Here is a 14331-nt window from a genome sequence, read left to right on the forward strand (position 1 = left end):
AGAAGCTCCCTAACCTAATAATTAAAATTATTTTTATCCCATGCTCCTTTCAGAAAGTAGTGTCTGTAAAACCTGTCTCTAATTATCTAAACGGTATGTACATGTATATATACTACTTCAAGAAAATGGTTATATCCATTAAAACCAAATGGGAAAACGGAGCCTAAGTTCTACTCCCTTCATTTACACTCCCTGGATGACAAGATCTTTTTTAAAAAAAATGATTACGTCTACACATACATACCTTTTTATCAGCAGCCTGGCCATTACTGGCGGCTAAATTCATCAATTCATTGAAGTCCATGGTGTTATTATCAGTTGGGAGAAGAAAGATACATTTAATAAGAAGGAAATATGCCTTTTATGGCACCAATTGATGTAAAATGTGTGTCTGAGAAAAGGATGTTGTGAGGGCGACAAATTTCACGATTCTTGAACTTTCCACCGAGAGTTATCTCCCCTTGAAATAGGAGCCCAGATGGCGCTACACATTGTACTTACAATGATTGAGATTTGTACTTGCGTGGTCGTTAATTAATAATAAATAATAATGAGTATTTTTATAATGCGCTATATCCATAAACCAAGTTTATGCTCAAAGCGCTACACAATTATTATCCCGGTCTCTAGGATACAGGTAAAGCCTGATTACCTCCCTTTACCCCTGAACTCTTAGAAAGAGCCCCAACATATGCTGCTTCAAGGAGCGCAACAGTTTTTTGTATAATCATATACACCATCCTACCGGTACCCATTTACAGCTGGGTAGACTGGAAATACAGGGATAAAGTGTCTTATTCAAGGACACAAGAACACGGCGCACAATTCGGGTCTCGAACCTGCAACCATTCGGTCACAAATAAAGGTTTCATGAATCGGAAGTGACAATCAATTCTTTATATGAATTGTCAGATATCCTCTCACAGTCTCACACAACAACTTTTGGTCTTCGAAGGAATTATTAGTTAGCAGAAATTCGCCCATGTATCTGTTATCACTCGTCACTTCAGTCAGTTATATAGAGGGATAACTTGTGTTTTCCTTTTGCGTTCGTCACTTCCGATTGTTGAAACCTTTATTACTCATCTATCGTAGTAATGATCTCCGTGTTAAAATTATATTTGGAAAGTGTTTAACGAGTTCTATCACATATGCGATAATGACTGACACCAATATTGTCCTTTAACACCACACAAAGCAATTCACAGGCTTAAGTTAAACTATAATCAGCTCTCGATGCCATCGGATATCTCCGATATTAAGTAGACCCAACAGGCGACCCAACTCCTTGTCGCGTACAACCGGGGATTCGAAACTACGCCAGTTGACTCAATGGCAGGCTTTATGATTTGGCCATATTGTGATTTAATTTAAAATTGGAGAAGCGAGGCTGGGTTTTGAATAACCAGTACGATGGTTACATTCAATGCACACGTTATGCCAAACCTTCAAAGGCTAATATCTTCGCACAGAATAGAGTAATCTGAATGAAATTTTCAATATATTCATTTTGCATTATCTATTTGTGGAATATCATAGCAAGAATAGCCAGCTCTTTAACTCAATCTTACATATACTTGCTTTAATTGTTAAACCAGAGTTTGTTGATTATAATACAAGTGCATTTACAATCTGTTTCACAGAGAATTACGAGTCTTCTAATATCTCTGTAAAAGATGACTGTCTTTAACGCGTGCCGTCACTAAATAGGAAATATTTTTTACCTACAAATACGTCAAACGTCTTTATTTATTTTTCTAATACATCAAAAAAATGTTTGAGAATTTAATTTGTCGGTGGAAAAAAGTTAATATTTGAGACTCAATAAGTCGCATTGATGTCATCCTTATCAGTCATTGTAGAGGCCTAGCGAATATTCACTGCTGATCAGTGTGGTGCACTGATTGAGACATCGCTGTATGGGTTTTCCCATATGTTGTTTACCCTGTAGATGCCCAGTGCTGATTAATAAATTTAGTATTTACATCATTACAGATTTAAAAGTCATTACAGATTTTCACGCATTTGTTGTTCAATTTTCCCTCAAGCACGCTAAGGTACCAAATACAGACAGTGGCAGTGGGCATTATAACGAAACGAATAGGGTCTGTGTTTTCAAATTGCGTTAACTCGTCCATAAACAATATTTTACAAGCAAAGGGAAACGAATAGGGCCTGTGTTTTAAACAGATTGCATTAACTCGTCCATGAATAATATTTTACCAGCAAACAGGAAATTTATTGATTCATCGGAAAGAATAAGGCCTGTCGACATGAATTCAGCATTTTTAACTGTGTATTTAGAATTACTTTAGCGGCAAACTTAATCACAGAGAATTAGGATAAAAAAGAAATTTTTGCACAATTGCCCCCAAAGATAATTATACAAATCATTATTATAACACTTCATCTAGCTAACACCAAATGATTATTTTTAGAAAATTACATAGGCGACCGGGCAAGTAGAAGACTTCGCCCGCTAGATTCATGACATTTAATGGAACTACTGTGTCGCTTATCAATGGAACTATGCCACTAATAATGGACTATGATGGAACTATGTCGTTTATAACGAAACTGGGGGTTGGATGGCTGAATGGCTGAATGGTTAGCGTGCGCGCGCTGTATCATGAAGTCTGTCATTAAGTCGACTGGCGAGGTTTCGAATCCCCGGTTGTACGTGACAAGGAGTAGGGTCACCTGTCCAACCTCGTGGGTTTTCTCCGGGTCCTCCGGTTTCCTCCCACTGCTAAAGACCCCTATGCGCAAGCGAATTATTGAAATAAAATTAAACCATATGTTAGTCCCGAAATGACCTAGTTTGTGTCGAATGGACGTTAAACTCCATTCCTCTCTCTCTCTCTCTCTCTCTCTTATAACGAAACTATCAATGGAACTATGCCGATAATCATGGAACTTAGAAGCAACTATGTAGCTTATCACATCCAATGGAACTATTTCACTAATCATGGAACTATGTCTCATATCACATCCATTGGAACTATGTCGCTAACCATGGAACCATGTCGTTTATCACATCTAATGGAACTATGTCGCTAATCATGGAACTATGATGGAACTATGTCGCTTATCACATCCAACAGAACTATGTCGTTTATCACATCCAATAGAACTATGTCGCTTATCACATTTAATGGAACTATATCATGTGAACCCAGAAAAAAGACCCGCAATAGGCAGATTTAGCTCTTGCATAATGCATCTTTAAGTTTTGACGTGGAGTCATAACACCCTTTAATCTGTGAAAAAAAATAAGGTCAAGTCAACTTAATTTGTATTTAACAAGTCAAAATGTAGTTTGGTGAGTTTGACGTCATGTATGTAATCACGTGACATTAGCCGGGTAATTAATCTTACGCCTCAAACAAGGATGTTATATGCATTGTGTTAACTCACCTATTAAAGGGGCACAACCTCAATAACTAAATATGACATTATAAGACTAAAACATGACCGCAGCCCCCGTAGAGCATACCCCCCCCCCCCCCCCCGACACACACGCACACCAATATTTGGTATGTTATATGTTTTGTATTAACGGCTAGATCTAATTATTAAGACCACCTGCACATTTCGTCAAGGTCACCGAGATGTAAATAGGGTTAGGGCACATGATTGTTGGTGAGATTGTGAGTTAGGGCAAGGGTTGGGGCTAGGTCCAGCGCTAGCCCTGTTTACATCCCGTGGCCTTTGACTGATTCTGCAGGTGGTTTTATGAAATAGATCCAGCCCTGTATAACTCACCTATTAAAGAGACACAACCTCAATAACTAAATATAACACGATGAGACTAACACAGGACTGCAGGCCCATAGACACTGTTTATATAGCCTGGTGGGGGGGGGGGGTCTCCCCCAGAAAATTTTAAAATCTTGGAGGTGATTTCTTGCATCTGTGACCATTTCTGAAGGACATTTACTCTTTTAAATGTATAGGCTCTCTCAAGGCACCCGCCAGATGTTTAATTGGTGTTCCCTGCCATGAGAGAGAGAGAGAGAGAGATGATAACGTCAACTTAACGATAATATGGTACAATTCTATTATGATAATTCGCGTGCGGGTTGGGGGAATTCAAGGTGAAGCCTCTCTTTAAATTTTACCCACTTTAAACGTGTCTTACTTGTACAAGTCTACACTGTCGGTCTAATTGACGTAACGATATATCACTTTCGTATGATTCATTCGCCACTTTCACCTTTAAATGAAGCGTATGGTTACTTTTACAAATATAAAGATTGCGGATCAAAATATTCAGGACAACATTATACTCAGCGATTATCGGTTGGCATGTTGGTTCAGCAGCGAATCAAAAAGGCTGGGGGTGGGGGTGTGAAGGGGGTTAATTTGTGCTGTGTAGCGTTTTCCATTAACTGCAATTTCTAAAAGAAAAAAACCACTTACTGTCTGATTCATCGTAAATTTTAAACGGATTTCTTCGATTATGAACAAACTACTTAACTTTGGTTATTATAAACTTACCTGTGTGTTTGTAATGAACTCCCGTTCGATAAAATCCATTGCACAACTAATTATCACAACGATGAGAACAATTTCTCTCTTGAAAAATTTGAAAATTTACTTGTAATTTCGACAGAGTCGATGTCAACCATGTCTTCGTGACGTATTGGTCGAATCCAATATACCTGTTGCGGGGGTTGGTTAACACTGAAAGATAGTTTGACAGCGCGATCATTTTGATCGTATATGGGTTTGGGCGACGAAAAATATCAATTGAAGGCAATTACAAAGGAGATTTATATGGAAACCATTGATCGCCAGTCTATCAAATTTTCTTCACAATTAAAATATCACTGATTGCACGGATACTCGTAAAAATAAAGTCATGAATAAACTATAAATATCCTATCTTCTTTATGTTATAAATAATTTAACAAGGATCATGAAGCTTACCTCCGAATTCTCTGAGTGTATTTTTAATTTTATACGCATTCTTTCGATCGAATAATAACCGCTTCAGTAACATCTTTAAGCGTGTTGCGGCAGCCCTCAGCGTGTCTATTGCCGTATTGGGTGCCCGGGTGGGTATATAATGCTACTAAGCCCGTATGACCCCGTAAGAAGCGGAACATTAATTCTCGATTCGACAGTTTTGACCGAAGTGTGATAAAGCCCGTAAAACGAATGTATAGTTGTGTTTGTGCGGCATGCGTGTTCAAAAGTAAATAATCCCATCCGAGTCGCTAATCAAATAATTAGAACAAAATATTTCAAAAAGTAAAGCTATAAAATTTGCAGAGATTTTACTAGAATGTAAAAGACGGTAACTAAATACAGGAATGCGGGTAGTTATGTGTGCGAACGCTCAAACTCAATGCCAATTGTCGTAGGTATCCAGACCACTCGGACCAAAGACTACTCGGACTAAGACCAGTCGGACCAAAACAAGACCAGTCGGACCAATTAAATTATATTATAAGGCTAGACAATATGCTATTTATTTATTATTAAATCACAATACAAAGAAGCAAATAATTCTTATACGGAATTCTTATATTTAGAGTTGTTTGGTTCAATTTTGTGTACGTAAATAAATCAACGATTAGTTTTAAAATTAATTAATAATGGTGCCAAAAAAAAATATCAATCTAATTTTTCTTTACTCTTGCAATGAGACTCGGTATGTCCAGACTTTTGACAGTTTCTACATATACGGGTATACTGTTCTTGTCTGATAGCTTAATTTTACTTTTTCCACATTCGCGGTATCCCCAGTGGTTTCATTCCGTCCTACCCCACTAACCCCTGGGTTACTATATATATGTGGGGGGGGGGGGGTGGAGACACGTTTTCAAGTTATCCGCCCTTGATGCGTTAATATAAACAGCACATAATAATACGAAGACCGGACGTTTATATGCCCCTTTTTAAACGTGACTACAAGTGTGGTTCTCGATATTTTGCGATTTGGAATACAATTATCAATTTATTCAAACAACACGTTATTATTAGTTCGAGTAGTCATATTAAAACACACACAATTATCAATTTATTCAAATAACACTTTATTATTGGTTCGAGTAGTCATATTAAAATAAACACAATTATCAATTTATTAAAATAACACTTTATTATTGGTTCGAGTAATTATATTAAAACAAACGCAATTATCAATTTATTAAAACAACATTTTATTATTGGTCCGAGTCGTCTTTCTGTTGGGTCCGAATAGTCTTTTTGTATGGTCCGAGTAGTCTATTTGTTTGGGCTGAGTGGTCTATCACTTGGTCCGACTGGTCTTGAACCGAGTGATCTTTGGTCCGAGTGGTCATGGATTCTTGTCGTAATTGTACTTGAATTTCCTATGCTGTCACCCCTAATACGAAATGATATCTTCCGCAGAGTGACGTAACCATCTTCCATATTGGTATTTTTGTCTGGGAAAAGTTTGTGATATTTCAATTTTTCAAGAGAGAACTTGTTTTCATCGTTGTGATAATTAGTTGTGCAATGGATTTTATCGAACGGGAGTTCATTACAAACACACAGGTATGTTTATAATAACCAACGTTAAGTAGTTTGTTCATAATCGAAGAAATCCGTTTAAAATTTACGATGAATCAGACAGTAACACAATTTTCTTTTAACATTTTAAGTATGTTTTATGTGTATTGCGTTCTGTTGAGGTTGGGGTTGGGGTTGGGGTTGGAGGCGTGATACGCAAGGACCACCCCGGACGACGCAAAATCTAGAGACGCACACAGATCCCATTTCGTTTCGTTTTTTATAGTTCAAAATTTCGTTTAAATTATCTGTACTACACATGTAGTGTAGGCCAACGAAAGTATACAAAACGAAACGAAGTATAGATCTGCATTTTAATCATGATTGTAAACTGAACATTCTGTGTGTAATAGTTTATTGAAATAACGTCAAACCTGAAATTATATATTTTTTCGATTAGCCTAAATCTGTTGAGTGCTTATTATTTTTTAAGACATCGGTGCAGAAAAATAGGACGTGAAACCCCATTTCGTTTCATTTCTCTTTAAGACAAAGTCGGGGAAATTTTTTTAAAAAAGAATAAAAACTTAAATTCCATTTTAACCGACTTCACAAATTACATGTATTTTAAATTTTAATACCGCGGAAATTTATTCTTTATCCTCATAAATATTGTAAAATATTTCGAATTATTACCCTTTTGACCATAAAATAAACATAATTTATAATTGTTATAATTTAATGTAGAGCTCTCCCCCGTTATTCTTTAAACTGTTACATTTACTGAATTGTATTAGTTTCGAGGATTAACTCCCCTACTTGATACTAATCCGTTTATTCATTTCACCTGACTGGTTTGTAGTACATCAAAGAAACCGACAAGAAACACTGAAGAAAACGATGGGAACATGAAAGAAACCGGCGATGCGGAGATGAGACAGGATATAGGTTAGTAGATGTTTGATGACGTAGTATTGAGTTAATGAAATACGATGGAGTTATACGGTATGGAAGACCAAACAGCTCTTTATTCAGTATCATAATTCTCATTTCTTAATTCATAGTTCTTAAATCTGTTTTCTTCATTTGTTGTCGTATTTCGACCTTTGTATACTCAAGTTAATATTTGTATTTAAAATCAATTTTAGTGTACAAATGTCAAAATACGACAACAAATGAAGAGAGAAGAATTAAGAACTATGAATAGAAACCTAAGAATTAATAATACTGAATAAAGAGCTATTTGGTCTTCCATAATAAGAAATAAAGTCCACATAGTTATACGTGATGACCGTCTTCATTATCCCAGTCGGTGCAGAGAAGTAGGACGCTAAACCCCATTTTCTTCATTTATACGTGATGAAGTGTTCTATTGCAGTTATACCTGATAAATTAATATTCTATTGCAGTTCTATTCGGTCGGTGAGTGTTTTAGTGTGATATATAAAGTTTTATTCTGCAGGATAAATATATAATTATAGTTTATTATTCTGTTTTATTCCGATAATATGTATTTATTATACATGGATTACCGTAACGAATACAGGTAAGAAATCAGAAAATAAAGTACTAGATGAAGTGGGGGTTAGATGGCCGAATGGTTAGCAATAGTTAGCACGTGAGCGCTGTATCATAAGGCCTGTCATTGAGTCAACTGGCGTGGTTTCGAATCCCCGGTTGTACGTGACAAGGAGTAGGGTCGCCTGTCCAACCCCGTGGTTTTTTTCCGGGTCCTCCGTTTCCTCCCACTGCTAAAGACCCCTACGCGCAAGCGAATTATTGAAATAAAATTAAACCATATGTTAATCCCGAAATGACTTAGTTTGTTTCTCTCTCTTCTTTTTCTGTCGCATGTATGCATTTATAAATAGATCGGAAATTGAAATAAACTGGAGTTTAAGTCCCACTGTTCTGCAACAAACGGTATATTAGGATCATGAAGACGGATATGCGCCATACAGTGTACTGTGAGAAATTTTCCCCTATAAATGAATAATAATATTGTTACTTTAAAGATTCAAATACTTAAAAGTAAGATTCATACGCAGGAACTTGAAGGGATTAGCATAAAACTTCTTACTACTGCTTGACTATATATACTGTAATATAGTCAAGCAGTAGTACATACTGTAATATAGTCAAGCAGTAGTACATACTGTAATATATAGTCAAGCAGTAGTAATAAGTTTTATTTTAATCCCTTCAAGTGCCTGTGGATTCATATACTATAATTATCATTTATCCGATACGCGTTCCTATCGTTCTATTGTCTCTAGAAATAATTACAGCGTTAAAATATACCTTACTTGGATTATATATATATCTATATATTCTGATGGGATTATCTGTCAGGTGCGATCAGATAAACACTGACAGGTAATTACAACAGGTGAACAATTATATTTATTGTCACCTGTATGTAAGGACACATTGGTTTGTATTTATTTGATGACGATATCACTTCGGTGGAAGCGGACGTTAAATAAAACTATTTTAAACATTAATTTGGCCCGTCATTGTCAGGGATAGTTGTTGTTTAGAAATGAAGACCGAACTCTGCTGCCGTTTCACAAACACATTAGATCTATCCCATCGTTTTTAGCAAAGGTATCGTATGGGTGTGCGCTGTAGAAAATAATTTCTAGAATGTCAGAAATAAAATGTATGTGGCATTTAACATTCGAAGAGTTCACATAGCTAACAACCCGTTTGTTTTTTGTATTTACAGAATATAGAGGAACTATTGACTAACTTTAGTTTGGGGATATGGATGTGTTACGTGTGTCCGGTGTGATTTGAAGAATGGAAAACCTAATGAAAATATGACCGAAATAAAAGCTTAACTCCAGTGGAATCTTGATCATATCAGTGAGAAATACTAGTATATTTACCTCGATGATATATCGTGGATTTTAACTATGGAGTGTACATTAACTATTGGATATAACTATATATGATAGTATGGAATACCATATAAGGTTTGTGTTGATACATGAACCGTCTAGCTACTTTATAGGATATCTGGAATAAAATAAAGATAGTTTACCATATAATGTGTGTGTTTATACATGAACCCCCTAGCTACTTAATATTAAATCTGTGAAACGTCTCCGTCTGAAGTGAAAATTCTTTAACGTACGTATTCAGTAAAATATGTAGTAGTTTATAATTAACTATTCAATATTCTTTCACCAATAGTAGTTAAACTATATTCGACATTCCTCGACCAATAGTTAAACTATATGTTCGACATCTCTTCACCAATAGTTAAACTAGATTCGACATTCCTCGACCAATAGTTAAACTATGCTCGATATTCTTTTGTCAGTTAGTTAAACTATGTTCGATATCCCTATATTCGAGTAATTCGACATTGGTTCACCAATAAGGAAAACATGCATTCCACTATACCATGCGCAGTTATTCTATAACTTAACTACATTGTCATATGCCTAAAATGGCGAAGGATTTGACTTTTAGTATGAGTTTACATATACCATCAAAAGAACTTTCTGACATTAAAAAAACTATTTATCCTCTGATTTCATGGATTGATCAGAAGTTTGAAATTATTAAAATAGGTGATGACATTTTGAAAACGAAAGTAGATGGTGATGACGGGCGCCTTTGGTATCATGCACCATCCGACAAACTAACAACGCAGGCTATTGCGATCATGATATTCCGGTCTGACAGTGGGTCAAGAAACTGTAAACAACTGAGAGAAAACATTCTTGAGGCGCCGTGGGTTTTGCACCACAGTGTTCAACTACAGAAAAAAACTTCTCCAGGATTAACCGTTGGTCAACAAAACTTTTACCAGATATCTCCAGAGTTACCTCTGTGGTCTGTCTGTCCGTGCGTAGCAGGCCAGGAACATCTACGTATAAACGTCTTTGTGGTTAATTTCAGAAAAATGGTGGAATTTTATAGACTTTTAACTGATGTTGAAATGGAAAGCAGTAAAGCGGGTTTTTGCTTCTTTCAGCTAAGATCCTTAAGAGGAGAGAGTGTTAAGTTAGCTTTAAAACTGTGTCCGTCCTTAAATCCACAGCCTCTTCCTCGGGCTTGTCTTCATTTTAAAATCAGAAATATGGAGAATTTGAAGTGTTTGATTAAAACAAAGATATGGGAGATTAGTACGTCTGTTTATTGTGTGCTTGATCCAGATGGTAATCGAGTTCATCTGACAGATATAGATCCACCAGGTGGTGCTGGTGAGGTACAGGCACGTGGTGTAGGATTAGATAGCATATGTTCAACGACGCTTGATCCCATGCATGTAGACTCCCGCGATTTAGTTCCACGCTGTATATTTCCTTCCGATGTAGAATCGAACGAATTGGTTCCAAAATACATGCATTCGCGTGATATTCGACAAAGACACGTAAAATCATTGAACAAAGCACAATCTCTAGAACAAATTCCAGCCAATCCTAAAGTACATTACAAGTGTGAAAATATATATGGCAACACAGAAAGCTTAGATTCTGGCTTAGTCTCGGACCTCGATCGAGCGCATTCTCAGAATCAAAATTATTCCATTTTGTCTCCATGGTTTTCCGATACTTCGAAAGAATCGGAATTTGTGGATCCGTGGGAAGGGAGTCAGTATAATCAATCGGTGAATCCCAGTAGGGAATACAGATTTCTATCACAATTAATACAAGAGGAACCAGATGAATTTCCCGGTCCTGGTGAATATTTTCAAATTTTGTCTGATGAGTGCTATCCGAATCAATTCAAAAATGACACTAAGAATACAATAGCTACAAAAAAGAGACGCCGATATTTTAAGTTTCCAAGAAAGCTAATGAACATTTTCTAGACATTGGAGTGGATTGCCCTTTCGAGTGGAAGACTCCAACTTTAATTGCCTCCCGGCATAGTTTTTCCAATATACAGTTCTGTGAACATGATACTCAGAACCAGACATGTGCAGATAGAATTCGTGGGAAAATTTGGCATCCTTGATTGGCTGACCAACTTGCGGATAAAGGAGAATTGTTGTTCTTCTACTCTGTGACAGTTTAGTTGATGTTTGGTGGGCAGGATCCATAAGTGATCACCCGGTGTAGAGGTGGGTGCGTCGAACGGACATACCGGCGTGAAAGGACGTTATCCGGATATGATATCGTACAGATCATCGTCGCGTTATGCTATGTGAGGATTGAACTCTCTCTGAGTCAGCGCGCGACCCTTCAAGTCATTTCTAGATCGGGACGTGGCCGTTACCGTGGGCCCGCCAGCACCTGTTCGGAACCACCCGTGTGGTTCTGACAAGATTACATTAGTTATTAGATCTCGTATGAATCGACTGCGGGTTACACACTGGATCGGGCAGCGATTTCCATTCCGTCATCACATTCCTACCAAACCATACGCTGCACTGGTCACTCGCATCAAAACTGGCCTCTCTTTCAAGTTTCTTGGATAAACATTTGTCTGTGATATCAACTCATTATAAAGTAAAGTAAAATAACTAATTGGCATAGCCCAGCTCACCAAGACGTCTGAAAGTAACCTAATGTCACTCATTCCGTCTTTGGGCCAACCTCGACGGAAATTACCGAAAAACGACTAATAAGGTTGTATCAAATGACTTAATGTTTCAAGGCCGTCACTAACTTGACACTACGAATATATATGTACTATATCGACATAGTGAAATGGGGTTAAGCGTCAACTCGACACAAACTACATGTCATTTTTGGGACTGGCGTGATACAATATAGCAGTAGGAGGAAACCGGAGACCTGGAATAAATGCCTCTGCTGTAGCACTATGGCCCTTGAGACAATTTTGGCTCTTTATAAAATTGTCTCTTCAATTTGGTCTATAAAGTCAAATCATAAGTACTAAATGAACGTGGTTATAGTTGTTCGTAAAAAACAGTTATGTTTTAGTTAAATTATAATCATTGTCAAAATAGTCATCAAATTCTAGCTGTTTATTGACCTATGGTCGGTTGACCAAAAATAAGTAATGTTGCCTGTCTTGTTTGTGGGAAATATAGAGTTTTATTCCTTATATGGCGTGGAAATTCACGTCAAGGTTATTGAAGACCTGGGAAAGTAGGGGGTATAAATTAGGGTGTAGAGGAGAGCTAGATTAGAGCTCACCCAGAAATTCTTACCAGTCATTACCATTGAGAACGAGGAACCTGCAAAGTTATTTCCAGTTTACTAATAAAGCTGTGAAATCATTGTTGCTGTAGTATTATTTACGATCACAAGGAACACAACAAATAAAGAAGTCCGGTAGTACTACAGTATGCGATTCTGCTCGTTGTCACGTGCAAGCTTGTCACAGCACTTGATGCAATGGTAAACCTTGATCTTAAGCGCACACGTTAGACCACTTGACCAACCAGCCTCTGGCATAGTTAACAACATTGTAAGAGCGCGCTAACCTCATCAGGTCATATGTAATCTTATACACCTTGAGTTTTATCAATTGTTATCGAGCGGTATTAACTTGTCGTTCGGGAGACACAATAAGCTCTACGATCGGTGACATGTCATTATAATATTTTAAGGATAATCTTAGTGCATAATCTTTTCAAATAATAGGCTGGTCTAGAATAGGTTTGGGATTTTTTGTTGCCTTTTTACACTGTATAATGAGTATATATGAAGCTCTTTAAGATTAAAGCAACGAATTAGCCCAAGATTGAGATTTTATTAGGCTTATTGAATTTAATTTGGATATGTCTTTTAATTAATAAACTACTGATGATATCTTGTATTTGTGTTTGTTTTAATCCCTTAACGACACCTCACGTGGACCTGTGTATAATAACTATATATTTACGGTTATTAAAGAGCGTAAAATGAAATGAAACGAGGTTTAACGTCCTACTGTTCTGCTCCGACTGTGCTAATGAAGAGGGGCATAACTGCCAAAGGATCTTTTACGTTCACAAAAATGGGTATACAGGACCTCGGGTTTCCATCCCATCCGTACGACTATACGTTAAAGCGTGTCGACCTCTAACTCAATATTATCCAGTCTTCGACATTGTTAACACCTATATTGGTTCATTCCAACCAATAGTGACGTTATCTTGCCATGAAAATATGGGCTTTTATATATCCAAGATTTATGACAGTGAATAATTTTAAAACCAATACAGGCCGACATGTGCTCTATGCTCTCGGGGTGCCACGGTGGCTAGGTGGTTAAGACGCTGGCTCGCTAGCCTGGCGGCCTTGTGTTCAATCCCTGCATTGGCCGAGAAAGTTCTTATATTAATCCAACCGTCCAGGACTTACCAGGCGCGTACTGCCATTCAATTTGGACACCGCACGTATTTTGATGAACCAAACTGAAATTACAATAAAAGTTTTACAAAATGAATGTAAATCAGCTTATAATTATAGAGTACAAGCCTACTTTTATTCCTTTTTTTTTGTAATATTATACATTTTACATTTTCACACTATACACAGTCCGGTTGTTGAAGAACAGTTAGGCGTTAAAGCACATTTGATTTCATTAATGTAGTTGGAGTTATTCATAGATTAAAGATACATTATGGGAGATTCGATAACGAGTTGGTAGTTCTCATTATAATAGTTAAAAACTAGATAATGTAAAGGCAATTTGCTGAAAATTTCATTCAAATTGATCCACTATGAACCCAGAACTAAGCGAATGAAATTTCCGCCTAGCCTCGTTCATCATTACTAAAGTCAGTACGATAAATAGCAGTCTCGATTATCCACATAATCGTTAAATCTTGAAGGAAAGTTATGCAGTAAATCGCCTCATAATCCACTACAGATCGCAGGCTAACCATGCCATCTAGAGTTGATTATGGCCTGGATAGGTTAATTAATGTCTAAT

The 14331-nt window shown here is 36.9% G+C and overlaps 1 protein-coding gene and 1 long non-coding RNA gene across 2 annotated transcripts in view; one reads left to right on the forward strand and one right to left on the reverse strand.

The window, feature by feature from the left end:
• The window catches only part of LOC126825257 (protein SPT2 homolog), a 21368-nt gene extending 20890 nt beyond the window's left edge, over nucleotides 1–478 (reverse strand). Inside the window, exon 1 of the mRNA XM_050554836.2 lies at nucleotides 245–478. Coding sequence (XP_050410793.1) covers nucleotides 245–304 — 60 coding nt within the window. The 5' untranslated portion in view covers nucleotides 305–478. The remainder of the gene's footprint in view (nucleotides 1–244) is intronic.
• Nucleotides 1–9494, forward strand: part of LOC126825295 (uncharacterized) — a 15470-nt gene extending 5976 nt beyond the window's left edge. Inside the window, exons 2-3 of the long non-coding RNA XR_007681872.2 lie at nucleotides 7346–7431; nucleotides 9212–9494. This is a non-coding gene — a long non-coding RNA (uncharacterized LOC126825295). The remainder of the gene's footprint in view (nucleotides 1–7345; nucleotides 7432–9211) is intronic.
• Nucleotides 9495–14331: the final 4837 nt, after the last annotated feature.

This window comes from Patella vulgata, chromosome 6 (assembly GCF_932274485.2).
Source record: "Patella vulgata chromosome 6, xgPatVulg1.2, whole genome shotgun sequence".
NCBI classification, from domain to species: domain Eukaryota; kingdom Metazoa; phylum Mollusca; class Gastropoda; family Patellidae; genus Patella; species Patella vulgata.